Genomic DNA, 14701 nt, shown 5'->3' on the forward strand with positions numbered 1-14701 from the left:
ATTCAAGAATAAAGGTTGATAAAATGGCTTTCAGACAGTGCTTGGAGAGCAAGATGATGGATGTCCATTCCTTATTCTTCCATGTTGGAAAACTACATCACCAGCGTGACTGCGTGACAGAGTGACTGACACCTACATTGTTACTACACCCATGCAAATAGGTTGGTGAGGGATTCAAAAATCCAATCTGATGATTTACAAATAAAGTCTGTCAGATATGATGTGAAACATAAATCAAATTTGCTTGCAGTCTGAACAAAGGGAAGGGACAGAGTCCTGTTCTACTCCTGCACCAGCTCAGGAAGGACAATCTGCCTCAAGAGGTGCGGATCCAGTCCTACATTGCAATCATCCAGTGTGTTCTCTGGGGCAGCTCAATTTGCTCAATTTGATGATGTCTGTCAAAAGTTGACATTATGATGATCCACAATAACATAGTAACCGTCATTGACAAAGGGGATTATAGAAATTATATTTACCAATATCAATTCATTCACCAATTCATATAAAACTTCCCTTTCTTTTTCAGACTGATTTACTGCAGGTTGTCAGAGATCAGCTGTGCTTCTCTGGCCTCAGCTCTAAAGTCCAACCCCTCCCATCTGAGAGAGCTGGAGCTGAGTTACAATCACAAGTTGCAGGATTCAGGAGTGAAGCTGCTGTGTGATTTTCTGCTGAGTCCACACTGTAGACTGGAGACTCTGAGGTCAGTTCCGTTTCTGTTGTTAATGTTTTCATTTTAAATGATTCATAAAGTATTATTTTTCTTAGGTCTATATCCTATTTTATTTTATTGTAGTGCTCGCCATTCCCTATTTTCTATATTACTCCACTAGGCATAGCCACCAGAAAATGTTCAGAGAAGAAAAGATCCATCTTCTATTTGTCTGCAAAGTCTGACAGCTAAACAGATCCTTCACTCATCAAATAAATGAGAAATGTCCTATGCTTCAACAAACAACGTTACAGGACCAAACCTGGCAATGGGTTAACTAGTGGTGACTTTGGCAACTTATATGAAGAAAAAATGCTGCAGTTATATGTGGAAAATTGTCTGTCATCCTTTCTGTCCTACCGAATCTTCTTCACATTTCTGCCTGAAAAACAGCGTCTGTCTGAGAGAAAACTGGTCAGGATGGTCCAGAGTCAACCAAACTACTACAAAGCATGTCTGCAATGAATTAGAAGCTGCTGGAAGACAGGTGTTAGTGTCCACAGTCAAGTTTGTTTTACATTAACATGAGCTGAGAGGCTGCTGTGGAACAAAGAAGCCCTTGTTCCAGTGGCACCTTTAAAGTTGAGTGAAGTTTCTTGCTGATCACATGGACAAATAAAAAACCTTCTTTAGGAAAACTCTGTGGTCACATTAAACAACAACAGAGTTGTTTGGCCACAATGAGCAGCAATATGTTTGGAGGAGAGAAGGTGAGGCCTTTAACCCTAAGAACACCAAACCTACAGTCAAGCATGGTGAGTAGTATAATGCTGTGGGCGTGTTTTGCTGCCAGTGGATCTGCTGTTCTAAAGAAAGTAAATGGAATATTAAGAGGGAGGATTATCTCCAAATTCTTCAGGAAAATCTAAAATCATCAGCAGAAGATTGGCTCTTGGTGCAGACACATCACACCCAAACACATCAAAAGTGGTAATGGAATGGATCAATAGAATAGAGAATTGAGATTTTGGAATGGCCTTCCCAAAGTTCTGACTTGAACCCCATCGAGAACATGTGGACTGTGTGGAAGAAACAAATATGTGCCAGGAAGCCAATAAATGTGGTTGATCTTCACCGATTCTGTCAGGAGAAGTGGTTAAAGATTCAACCAGATGACTACCAGAAGCTTGTGGGTGGCTATGAAAAGCACCTAACTGAGTTTAAAATGGCCAACCTTACTTGGTTTGGGTCCATTTGACCTCATATAGGGACGGTTCATTGTTCTGTGTGATTAGCTTTATCCTATGAGGAAACATTTCTATCCTGATGGGAGTGGTCTCTTCCAGGATGGATGGCCCAATCCCTAGTGCATGAGGGCTCACTGTATGGATTGATGAGTGCTAAAATGATGTGAATTGGATGCCTTTGCAGTCAACAGATCTCAACCCAATTGAAGACCTATGTGAAATTTTGGACTGACGTCGCAGACAGCGCTTTTCACCACCATCATCCAAACAACAAAAAGGGGAATATCATTCAGAAGAAAGTGTTCCATCAGGCCACCACCTCACCAGAGTTCAGGCTTGAATGGCAAGGGAGACTGAAGTTTTTAGATTGATCCAAATACGCCAAAATCAGTGGTGTCTAATCTGAGCTGAGTCCCATAGTCCAAGTTTGGTGGAAATTTGGTGTTCAGTAGTTTTTGTGTAATCCTGTTTACAAACAAACCAACCAACTAAATCAACTGAATGAAACTGAATTTGAAGAAACAACAGTGTTGACATTCTGTCAAAGATATGTTCTGTGTAATATAGTTTGTAGCACCTACATTACGTCTGACAAATTGTTACAGACCTGGGATTTATATTTATCACAGTGGTGTCGCACTCAGAACTTTCGGCAGGCTTCACATTTAAGACTTTGTGGGTTTTTTATCCAAATTGTTCATTCTTGTTTCAGTTTGAGTTGGTGCAGTTTATCCGAGACCAGCTGTGCTTCTCTGGCCTCAGCTCTGAGGTCCAACCCCTCCCATCTGACAGACCTCGACCTGAGTGGAAACAACCTGCGGGATTCAGGAGTGAAGTTGCTGTGTGATTTTCTGCGGAGTCTAAACTGTAGACTGAAGACTCTGAGGTAAGACACCATTTTTTACTTCTGTCTTCAGATTAATATGATGTGAAAGTTGTGGTGACACTAACTGCAGACATCAGGGTGATGCTATACTGATTCACACTTTGTATCTTAATGCTAAAGTCTGTTTTCTTCTTCTGGAATTTAGTCCATTGACTGTGGCAGAGCAATGTTGAACTACACCTATGCTGGAATGTATTAAAGTAGCAGCTCATTGTGATTCATACTAATGACAGCTCTTTTTCATTTTTTTTCATTTTCAAGTTTTAAACCTGTATCCTGTTGGGTTCAGGTGTTGAGAGTTAAATTTTCTAAATTTCTGCATTCAAAACCTTCTTCCGCTCTGAACGGATTATTAGGCACTGAATGATTTCAAGCAGGAACATAGTCTTCTAAACTAACATAATTTTTTCTTTATTCAGATTGAGGGACTGCAGATTGTCAGAGATCAGCTGTGCTTCTCTGGCCTTAACTCTGAAGTCCAACCCCTCCCATCTGTGTGAGCTGGACCTGGACTACAACAGGCTGCAGGATTCAGGGGTGAAGATGCTGTCTGATCTTGTGGAGAGTCCACACTGTAGACTGAAGACTTTAAGGTCAGTATAAGAATAGCGTTATGTTATGCTGTTTTCGACAGTATTGTACCAAACACAGGGAGGTTAATGTGTTACTCTCATGGAATGTACGTCAAGTTCCACCATCCACTGTGTGAGTACCGCAACCAATCAGTTGGAGTTGCTAGCTTAGTTACAAGGTTAATAACCCTCACAACAAAGCCTACAGAGGTACCTCTACAAGGAATTGAGCCTTGGTTTTCTGCTACGGTAAACAATACTTCTTCCCATGGGTGGTTGCAGTAGTTGTAATATTATCAGAAAAATAAGAATTTACAGTAGAGTATTTTTTTTTTTTGTGATGTTTATTGATTTCGACAGATGACTCGTTATTTCCTTGAAATAAGGAGGCAGACAACATGAGTGGTGGCCAAGATTATAAAAGTTTTTAACTTTCAATTGTTTTTTAGTTAGTTTAGTTTTCAGAGTGCGTTTGCCAGTTGTAGTTGACTGTCAGTTTTTCGAAGTTTCAGTTTTTTCATATATTCAATTTATAGTTTAACAGGAGTTTTACTTTGTTATTGTTTCGACTAGGTATGATGTGGCAGAAGTATGTAGCTACATATGCATCTAAAATACATGAAAAATGTTCTACAAATTCAAATATGTGTCTTCTATGTTTGTATTGCATGAAGAAGCTACAACTTTCATTTTACTGTGCAACTGTATGTTGCAAAATGTCAATAACCTTATTGCTAATGCACAAACAAAAAAGAAACAGGCATTTTTTAAAAAAGCATTTCTATAATATTTCAGTTCAGATTTTTTCACTGCGTATATTAATTCCAGTTTTAGTTTAGGATAGTAACCCTGGTGTTAGTCAGTTTTTTAGTCTTTGCTGTGACAATGTAACACGATGTGAAGTGATCACTTGGCTTGTGTCAGGACTTTGAAGCTGGCTAATTCAAAGAAGACATCAATTTAAATTTGATCCATAACTTTAGGGATTGTGTTCATCCCTACAGGATTGATGGCATGTTGATGACAGCTGACGAACCTCAAAAATGTGAGTAATGAAACAGTGTCCACCATTCATCAAGGTCAAGTACATTCAAATCTTGTTTTAAAATGAGCATGTGATCCTAATTATTTTTCACACTATGCAAGTTTTCATTATTGCTCTTTCTGTTTCACTTCTCTCCATCAGATTACTCTGATGTCAAACCGGATGTGACAAAAGAGTGCCACCTGCCCGCTGATGACAAAAAGGTAAGAAAGGAGCATTTGCACAGTGTCCTCCAGTATATGACTATATTTTGACATATGTATGTCCTTCACCAATGGAAATAATATGTTGACCTAAAACTGCAGAAATTATAGATTTGTATTTATTAGTATTTACAGTCTTAACACTCTGCATTGAATTTGTTTAATTAGTAAAACAACAATGGAATTACTCAAAAAGATGTGGCAAGAAAATAGGTTCCAGTTTACTCTCAACAGTCCCTCATTACAGCTAAAGAAAAAGTCTTTGCACCAACTGTTTTTCTTTAACATGACCAGTCAGTGGCACCTTAGCACACACATAAATTCATCTAATAAGAGCTACATTTTAACAAGAGAAATGCTGCTGAAATATCCATGATAAGCTCAGTGTTGTACAGCGGTTGTATTTAGACTCTTGATAGACTCGTCATGGGTGTGTTTTTGGCTTAGGGCCAGAATATCATTGAGTTTCACCCTTAACAGGATGTGATTGCCACTTCCTGTTACTGGAGACAAAGACAGACTGTGCTGGTGTCTTCCTCTTTCAGCCATCCAACACACGGCCTGACAATAGCGTCCTCTGCACTTGCCTGCAACTGGGCATAATTATATGTATATGTGTGATTAAAAGGAAGACCTTCTATGGTGCAAATGATGGAAACAATTTCATGAGTGTTGGGCTAATTCATCCCTACTATCTGGTAATGTGAGGGTTTTACCGATCCAGTCCTCAACCTCCTGAACTGCTCACAGACTCATCAGGGCCACCCCAATGATTTCAAACATGTGTATTAGTGAGTTAAAATCTGGATGTTTACATGAGTTTTTTACAAGCAAGACCACAATAACCAATGAGATGTTATTCCCAAAGCAGCTGACTTTATTAAGATAAAATAATCCTGTATTAGTCCCACAACGGGGACATTTGCAGTATTACAGCAGTGAACGGGATAACAAAAAAAGAGAGCATCAATTCAAGACAGTAGAAACAATATGAATAAGAAAGACCCCAAAATATTTACACTACTGCGCATTGGGACACAGCAATTGCCAAACACTGTACAACTGCTGGCCCCAGAGGATAATATTGACTACAGAAATATACAAATTTGTAGACTTTGCCTATCTCTGCAATGCAAATCAAACACCAGCTGTCTCCCCGGATGTGGCTGTTAACATGACGTCACAGTGATTGGGTTTGTTCTGTTTGCATGTGCTGCATCGCTCCCTCTGGCACGGCAATCTTAATGCTATCCTGGAGTGTGTGATACGCCATTATTTTCTAGTCTAGTGTATGCATGTTTAAGATTAGAAAAAACTGATATTTTAAGATGTTTACAGTGTTTCCATGCACAGTTTTCTGTTTGAAAAATTACTGCACATTTTTACTGTACAATTGCGTATTTCAACTGAAACAAAAGCCATTCATCATTTCCCTCAGTGCTGTAGTGATACATGTAGTAGTGCTGTATCTATAACATATCCACCTGCTGCAGCCTGACATGCTGGACCTGTCTCTTTCTCTCACTCTGTTCGTCTCTCTCTCCCTTTTTTCTCTGGTGGTTATGTAGTCTGTATTGTAAACGTCTCTTCGAGAGTTTTTGCTTTCCTGCATTGATAACAAGGTTGGCCTTATAGATTTGAACAGTTACATCATTGATTCTATTTCCTCTTTGATCCATACTTGGATACCGATCCGTGCTTGAGGTGAATATTGACAATTTGAGTTTACCATTTTGTTACTTTAGACAACACAAGTTGGCATTTCTCTGAAATGAACTTTTGCCTTCTGTAATCACAGGCTCCACTGTCCTTCTCACCTGAGCAGGCACCTGACTCTTCATACAGGTAATCATATAAAATGACAAAACATCATTCCAGTTTCTTTCGAGACTCATTAAGTAACAAGACTCTGTTGTCTGTGTTGAGATGGCCAAAGCTGAAAACAGTAGATTGAAGAATTATAACACAGAGTGGTTGCAGCAGTTGGAAAACAGCCTAATTTATAGAACTGTGTAGAATGCAAGCAAATGGTGCAAGCGCAAAAATGTATCCTTATAATCCTTGAACAGCTTCATATTCTGTGCATTGCACTCTGCAATGCAAATCTTTAAGGGCTTTAAACCCTTTGTAGCTCAATGCATGGATTCATAGAAGTGCACCACTTGGCTTATGTTAAATATACACCTACGTAGGTCATAAAATCACACTTTGAATATCTAATAAAACAATACAGACTGTGTCTAGGATTTAGTGGCATCTTGTGTTGAGGTTGCAGACTGCAACAAAAGAAATACCCTCACCTGGCTCTCCTTTATAGTGGCCACGAAAAACGCAGAAGTCCCTCTGTTGAGTCAGTGTTTAGTTTGCCCATTCTGGGCTTCTATACAAACATTGGGGTGCAACATGATGGACTCAGTGGAAGAGGACCTGCTCCCTCTGTAGATATAAAAGGATCATTATACACTAATGAAAATATAATTATGATTATATTCAATTTCTGCCAATGTCTACACACAGACCTTTAATTCCAAAATCCCCTGTCTAACTTCTTTAGTCACTGGTCAGGTACATTCATAAAGAGCAGCTCAATGAAGTTAAGGTGAAAAAAAGTGTTGATCTGAGAACTTGTTAATACCATTTACATTTCAGGCCCTTGAGCAGTTGAGATCTTATGGATCCATATGAACACCAGCAACACAACTTAAAAATATGTAGAAATTCAGAGTTAAAATGTCTAAAACTGACATTGTTCTCCATGTTGTTGAGTTGTGTTCTCACATTATCCCAAATGATCCCAACAATGTTCTATTCACACCAGAGAAATCCTCCAGGTTCCTCGAGGTAACAGTGAGTTTCATTTGGTTCATTTGTCATTTCTTTGGGGATAGGGAAATTGTCATCAGTAACAGTAGTTACCAGTGTGTTCACCACCAGTTCACCCCTCCAGCTCCAGTCAGCAGTCAACAGTACAGAACAGTACCACCCGACAGTGGAGGTCAGCTCCGGATCACTGCTGCAGTCAGGCTGATCAACAGGAGTGAAGAGAAATCACCTAAATCAATTAATGCTATATTTCGGCATTTCTGTGTCCTGCAGGTTCAGGTGTCCTGGTCCAGGTGTGTTCCAGTGTTCTTTGACTGGCCTGGTGTTTGTTGTGGCTCAGGAGGCGGAGCTGCTGTACAGGACTGTCCAATGGGATGAGAGCCTCCTCCAATCTGCTGGCAAGAGACCTGCAGGGATGCTGTTTGATATCAAGTGTTCAGAGGATGATGCTGTCTGTCAGCTGCACCTGCCACACTCTGAAACTAAGGATGGTAAACACATGGTTGTCTTCAGTGTTGAATGATGAATTAGTAAAATGTAAAGATGTTTTTGCAGTACTTTGCAGCATTCAGTGACATGCAAAAACAACTTTTCCACACAAGTTGTTGTTGCATGTTGAAAGTTGAAAGTTGAAAAGTACACGCATCCAAGTAGATCACAATGTGGGTCATGAAAAATGATAAGTAAGTAAGTAATAGATGAAGGAAGAGGCTAACTGGCCCCAGTACTGCAGAGATGACAACAGCAGATTAATTTGAACTCTCTAAACTGAAGTGATCAAACATAAAATTGCCAAAGATGAACCTGCAGCAAAACAAAAGTTTAACAGCTCTTTCCTTTAACAGCGTTGCTTGTTGAAGGCCTGCTGTCTGTCGTCCACATCACTGACGATGGGATGAGCATCTTGGAGCCGCTGGAGATCACAGACACTCATGTGGCTGTGAAGGTCCCTCACCTCTCTGCCTTTGGTCTGGTCTGGGATATTGTTAAAAGAGTACTCAACATCTCACTGCCATTGAACGGCCAAGTTCTGCTGTTCCTCCGGCCTCCAGACAGAAGACATCGAGTACTTGATGTATTTCTGCTGCAGGACAACATCCCTGTGCATGAGGTAAAGCATGTGTCGTGTTTACCATCAGCCTAAACTCGTGTTTTTAGATACAGCTCATTCCACAAAGACGATTCAGGTCAGGCACAAGTGTGAAACTTTCTCACGCTGCGCTAAGAATCAAAATCAGTCTGTACATTTTCAGATGAATGTATCTATTTCTTTTTACAATTTAATCGTCATTATACTGCCAGGATTGTATGTTGATTGTTGTAGTCCCTTTATGCTACATATAAAAACAAAATCATATGGATGATTAAACAATAAACTAGATTTATTGCCTCCCAATTGTTTCAAGTCAGCACTATGTATATATAATCATTTGGGGTTATTTGTTGGGCTTTCAAGCCTTTATTTGATAGGACAGAAGAGAGATATGCAGCAACGGACTGCAGGCTGGACTCAGTACATGGGTCGCCTGCTGTACCAGTTGAGCTATGAGTCGCCCCTGTTATCACTATCATTTCCAGGAGAAAGAAGAAAGATGCTGTTTCCGTTTACAGGCTGGCCACACGAGCTGTGAGAGCAGCAGATGTGCGAGGGGTGACATTTTGGTGTCCATGTTGAGGTTAGAGCAGCCACACTGGCTGTCTGAGTTGTGCTTCTACTGCATGTGTCAAGCGAGGCTGCAGCGGCGTCATCGAGAGATTCAGAGTCCCGCTTAATTTTACTGCGACGGAACATCATGATGTCACATTTGGTCCAAATGGATGCCGAATTTTAAGAAATGTCCTCAAGGCGTTCAGTCAGGATGCAAGAATTTGTGACAGGAATTTATCCTTCTGAAGTTTCAGTCAAAATTAGCAGCAGCTACCAGCCTGTTTGTAGGATTTGTGCAAGTGGTGGTAGATTTGCTTCACTCACCGACCAAAAAGACAATCTACGAGTGAGATTAGATATTTTCCATTGTTTGCCCCCTTTACAGTTTTAGATCTTACCTCTTTAAAGCCCATTTTAAGAAGTATCTCATTTCTCTGGTCTTTAGCTATCATGAAGACATGACCGATGACACACTGTTGTTAGTAATTGTTTGATTTTATTTAATTGTTCTCTGTGTATTCTTTGCTAGTATTAATTTACTTGTATCCTCTTGATTATGTCTGTCTCTGTCATTTTATTTGAGTGTAATTCTCATCCGTCATCTGTCTGACATGTGCTCTATAAATAACATGGACTTGACTATCTGAGCATAAATGCCAAAATAAAATGTCCTGTGACTGAAGGTTGCTGCTCAACAAGGAGGTGCTGAGTACATCAGGACCTCTTCAGACTGTCGTCTCAGCATTGATCAAAGTTACAGTGTCTGCTGTGAACATGAGGGCTGCACAATACAGCCTGAGGTGAGTCGACACATGAGGATAGAATTATCATTAATACAATGTTGGCTTCATGTTGACAATAGGTTACAATATGGAAAGTAAACATTTTTGCAACAGAGCTGAAAATGACACATTGCTTCTGCCTTTCAGGGTGCACCGTTTAGTCCAAAGTTTGGACCAAACTTCCATCCAACATTTGAAGTTTTCCTGACTACAAACGCAGAGGAAGTGACTTTGATGGTCCAGGACCAAGACAGGAAAGACATCTGGAGACGTAATGTGTATCTGAGAGGTAAAGGCTTCACCACCCTGCAGGAGCAAAGCACCTGTCAGAGTTTAGACCCCAGCGATAGATTAGAATAGAGTAGAACTTGCATGTGTAGTCACAAGTTAGCGACTTTTAATAGAGAAGTGATCAAAAGTCATAATAACTGATACACCAGCTCACTTGTATGTATAAGCGTTGGCTAACTGGGCTAATCAATAATAATAGTGTTGGTAGTTTTCACTCAATTAAGTTGCTAAGCTAGATCTTCATGAATTTACAATACCCTATTTTGTGTCCCAGCAGAGGACAGGGTCCCAGCAGTGGACAGGGTCCCAGCGGAGGACAGGGTCCCAGCGGAGGACAGGGTCCCAGCAGTGGAGAGGCTGCTCTCTGTTAGGACAGAGTTTGTAAACCGAGTGTCTGAACCTGTTCTGAACCAGCTCCTGGATCAACTTCTTCAGCATGGCGTTATAACAGATAATGAACTGCAGTCAATCAGAAATGTCAGAGTCCCAGCAGATAGAGCGAGAGATATGATCGACACAGTGCGAGGAAAGGGAAGAGAAGCCAGCTCAGTCCTGATCGCTGCTCTCTGTGAGGTGGATCCTCTCCTCTACAGACTGCTGAACTTAAGCTGAAGCTAAATCAAGAAAGTGTGATGATAATTCTCTGTAACAGCTGGCTGCTGTTCAGTTTCACATGATGCAGTTAAATGTTTGAATGAGACGTTCTGCTGTTAATGCCTGTGGTTCTGATGAGATTTCTTGACAATGAGTGACTGTAGTTGGAGAAAAAAGGACCAAACAAAGCACTATTTTTTCTCAGGGAAACATTTGTTCTTTTGTACAAAGCTATGTGAATATATCATGGTTACACGTAGTTTCTTTGACAAACAAGGTCAGAAGAAGAAGAACTGAAACCTTGTCAACTCATGTGGAGAGGTCCTCATCAGTCTGCATCAGCTCAGGTGAATTCTTGTCTTATCACATCGTTTCAGTGGTTTTCTATCCAACTGTGCTGCTTCTCAAATGCAAAGTGTGTTCTGTGCTCAATTGATCCCACTGGGTTGACTTTGTGCCACATTTATACCGCTGTGCCAACTTGAGCGAGTATTCTAACTGCTTTTTTCTCACATTCAGTCGTATATATGCACTGTAACTATTTTTCTTTTTAGCTGTTAATTTGAATAAATCTGACATTAACTACAAGTTATTTTCTTTGTTCTCCTTTTTTAATGAAGTTTAGCTCCATGTAATTCAAATGTGTCCTATTTATTAATGATGTATTATTGTACAGAGCCTGTCTTGTGTTTTATGGATCTTGTCTTGATGCCTTTCTGTGTCTCATGTGAAACACTTCAATGACCTTGTTGCTGAATGATCTTTCCTCTGCTGTCAATCATCCATATTTCCATCTGATAAGAGAGAAGCTTCCTGTTTGACCGGCTCAAGATTTTCATCCAAAATTTCCAGTTTGTGCCTGCACACATAGTTTCCACTGCAAAACATCTTGTGCCCTCCAGATTCTTTCCTCCGCACACAAGATGAATTCCAGCGTGCAGAAAACTTTATTTAAACCAACAATATTCAGTTTGTTTTGGAGACAGACGGTTGATTGTTGATAGCTTTAAGTGAACTGCTCCTTTAATGTAATCAACACAGAACTGCTGAAACACATCAGGAGGTTATAAATGTCATGTCTTGGAGACGGGTTGCAACAAGACTGGGCCATGAAATGAAGTCCTGCTGCTGATGAGTGGAAGAAGTTGTTGTTGTTCTTTATTGATTCAGATTAATGAACCAATGTGAGCTTCATTTCATTTGTTCTCAACAACCAGCAGACGTGCAGTGAATCTGGGTTCCTCTGGGCCCTTTGGCCTGCGCCTGCTTTGTGATCCGGTCTCGGTGCCGTCCTGACAACAAGCATTTAGTCCAGTGAAGTGGATCACATGAAGCACACAGCACATTCAAACCCCTCAGAACCACAGAACTTTGATCAGCACCACCGTCTGCTGTAGTCTGGACTTCAGCTTCTCCTCCGTCATGGCAGAGTGAAATCAGAGAGTCCAGTCCTCACTGCTTGTTGTTCCTTTCAGCTCCACTGGAAACAACTGGTTTCTTTGCTGCTTGACATGTTTTGACAGGATGCAGATCAGCTTTCACCTGATGCCTCACCTGCAGAAGACAAGCAGCTTTATTTCTACAGCAGCATTCACACACAAGGCCGTACGAAGGGCTTCACAGGAGCAGAGAAATACAGCAGAATAACACTTAGAATGCATTTAAAAAAGCATAAAAACAAGAAGCAAATACAGAGTTACACATTTAAATAAAGTTCTGTGTGATATTTAAATCCGTCCTTTGACACAGGAAACCTCTGCGGTGATTTAAGGATGGTGTAATGTGCTCCACCCTCTTGGTGAGCGAGGAGAAGCTGATGCAGGGATGATAAATCTTTGATTGAATATGGTTATTTAATTAGTGTTTTTTGTTGATTTGGCTCTGATGCAGCATGTAATCTGCAAAGTAACTAAAGTTGTTGAGTAAATGTACTTAGTTACATCCCTCAGTGTCTCCACATTAGCTCTCTTTATGACAACAGAACTGCAGATGAACACATTTAATATGATATTTGTGTAGTGCTCTCTGTTGCAGCTCCACCCTGTGGAACGATGGAGTAGTGCAGTTAATTTCCACATGTTTCTGATCAACAGTACAAGTTGATGTTGCAGAGTGAAGTTCTGCGTATTACCACTAATATCAGCTGTTTGTCATGTTAGAATAAAAGAAGTGGATCAAATCTGAACACAGTCTGGTGCCGGGTCTTAGTGTTTGTTGGAAATATTTCTATTATATTCTGATGTCTTGAGAAAAGACTCAACTTTGCTGGGAAAGATGTCTGGAATCATATTTGTTTCTCCCTCAGCACCGTTTGGCCTCTGACAGTCAGTCAGGTTAATACACACACATACACACACACACACACACACACACACACACACACAGTATATTTCCCAACAATTATTAACCATATTTAACTATTATCTTTTCACTCATTCAATACAGAAACTCCGTATAGATATTTAAATGTTCCCAATCATCAATACATTGAAATTAATTGAATTTCTCAGTCTGATTCAGAGTATTTGATTCATTCTCACTGTAACATCTCTTCATACTCCATCAGTTGCTTTTCAACACAAATTCAAGCAAGTGTTTCAGTTTGTCTCAAAGCTTATGTTCCATTTTTAATGCTTCATTCTAACCGAACTATTATGAAGCTTCATTCTCTCCAGACGAGACTACATATAAATTAACGCCAAGAATTCAGTTTGGCCTTAGTTTTTCAAAACACCCTAAATTATTTCACAGTTTTTAGATATTGGGGACATTATTCAAAGTTTTCACAGCCAGCAATCCACATTTGACCTTAAGCTGGTCAACAGGGAGCATTCAGAACCATCAAGTTCTTCAGAAATTGCCTTTTCTAGTTCTTCTAAGTGTCCTGAGGTAGTTTTCAACAGAAGTATATGAGTCTGGTTCTCATTCATATGCTGTTACATTAGTGCTTTACTGTGTTGGTCAGAGCTGCAGTGGAGCATGAAGGAGCCGATGACACACACACACACACACACACACACACACACACACCTACACACACACACACACACACACACACACACACACCTGACACCTGTAAGTTGAGAGGGGAGGAGCAGCGCAGATCATGTGATTCAGGAGCAAAAGAACAGAACCTCAGAAGTGAAAGTGTTTTACGGTCTTCATCTAACCTTTTTTATTTCACTGCTGTGAGTGCATGTTCTCCCTGTGGACTGGAGAGGAAAGAACTGCTAACATGAACTCAACACTTTGATTCATATGTGGACACAAAGTTGTGATTGGCTGAATAAGTAAGGGATAATGACCTTCAAGGTGTCTCTTATCTATCAGAAATTAACGGACTTCGCGGAGGTCCGTTAATTTCTGATAGATAAGAGACACCTCGTCGGGCATTAACCCGCTTATACCATGGTCACTTGCCAAAGAAAAGAAATAAAGACCAATTCATTAATATGTGAGATTATTCACGTATCAGTAAGTTTAGAAGGGAAGTGAACTTTCTGCAGCTTGTGTGTTACAGTCGCCACCCTGTGGTGTTCAGAGGATAAGACACTGAAGGACTGACGGACTGAACTCAGTGTTGGAAATAACATATTCAGATTTGATACGCCAGCTAGCGCATTGATTTACAGCGGTGAACAGACAATTTGACTGGAAATTTGACTGGTGTGTGTGTGTGTGTGTGTGTGTGTGTGTGTGTGTGTGTGTGTGTGTGTGTGTGTGTGTGAAGGGAGACTGTGATTGTGATCACACACACAGTCACTGTGATGTGACTGTGAGATTGTGTGTTACTTCCTGTTTCTCCGTCTCAGCCTGGCCTGCTGGCTGAAGTCCAGAAAATGAGTCATCATGTGGAGGAAGCAGTGGACAGAGCAGAGTCTCCAGCGTCCAGCTGTCTGTCTCTGAAGAGTGACCGGTCCAAAAATGAACCTCTACACTTCAGTACTGAACCAGA

General features: G+C 40.5%; 1 protein-coding gene and 1 long non-coding RNA gene across 2 annotated transcripts in view; both read left to right on the plus strand.

Moving 5' to 3' along the window:
* LOC115569868 (uncharacterized) overlaps positions 1–14701 on the plus strand; it is a 207558-nt gene that overhangs the window by 35021 nt on the left and 157836 nt on the right. The window contains 5 exon segments of the mRNA XM_030398062.1: positions 530–706; positions 2615–2788; positions 3208–3381; positions 4365–4405; positions 4547–4608. Coding sequence (XP_030253922.1) covers positions 530–706; positions 2615–2788; positions 3208–3381; positions 4365–4405; positions 4547–4608 — 628 coding nt within the window.
* On the plus strand, positions 4616–7784 carry LOC115570005 (uncharacterized). The gene is made up of 3 exons (XR_003981665.1): positions 4616–6312; positions 6407–6453; positions 7705–7784. It is a non-coding gene; the product is annotated as an uncharacterized LOC115570005 (long non-coding RNA).

This window comes from Sparus aurata, chromosome 19 (assembly GCF_900880675.1).
Source record: "Sparus aurata chromosome 19, fSpaAur1.1, whole genome shotgun sequence".
NCBI classification, from domain to species: Eukaryota; Metazoa; Chordata; class Actinopteri; order Spariformes; family Sparidae; genus Sparus; species Sparus aurata.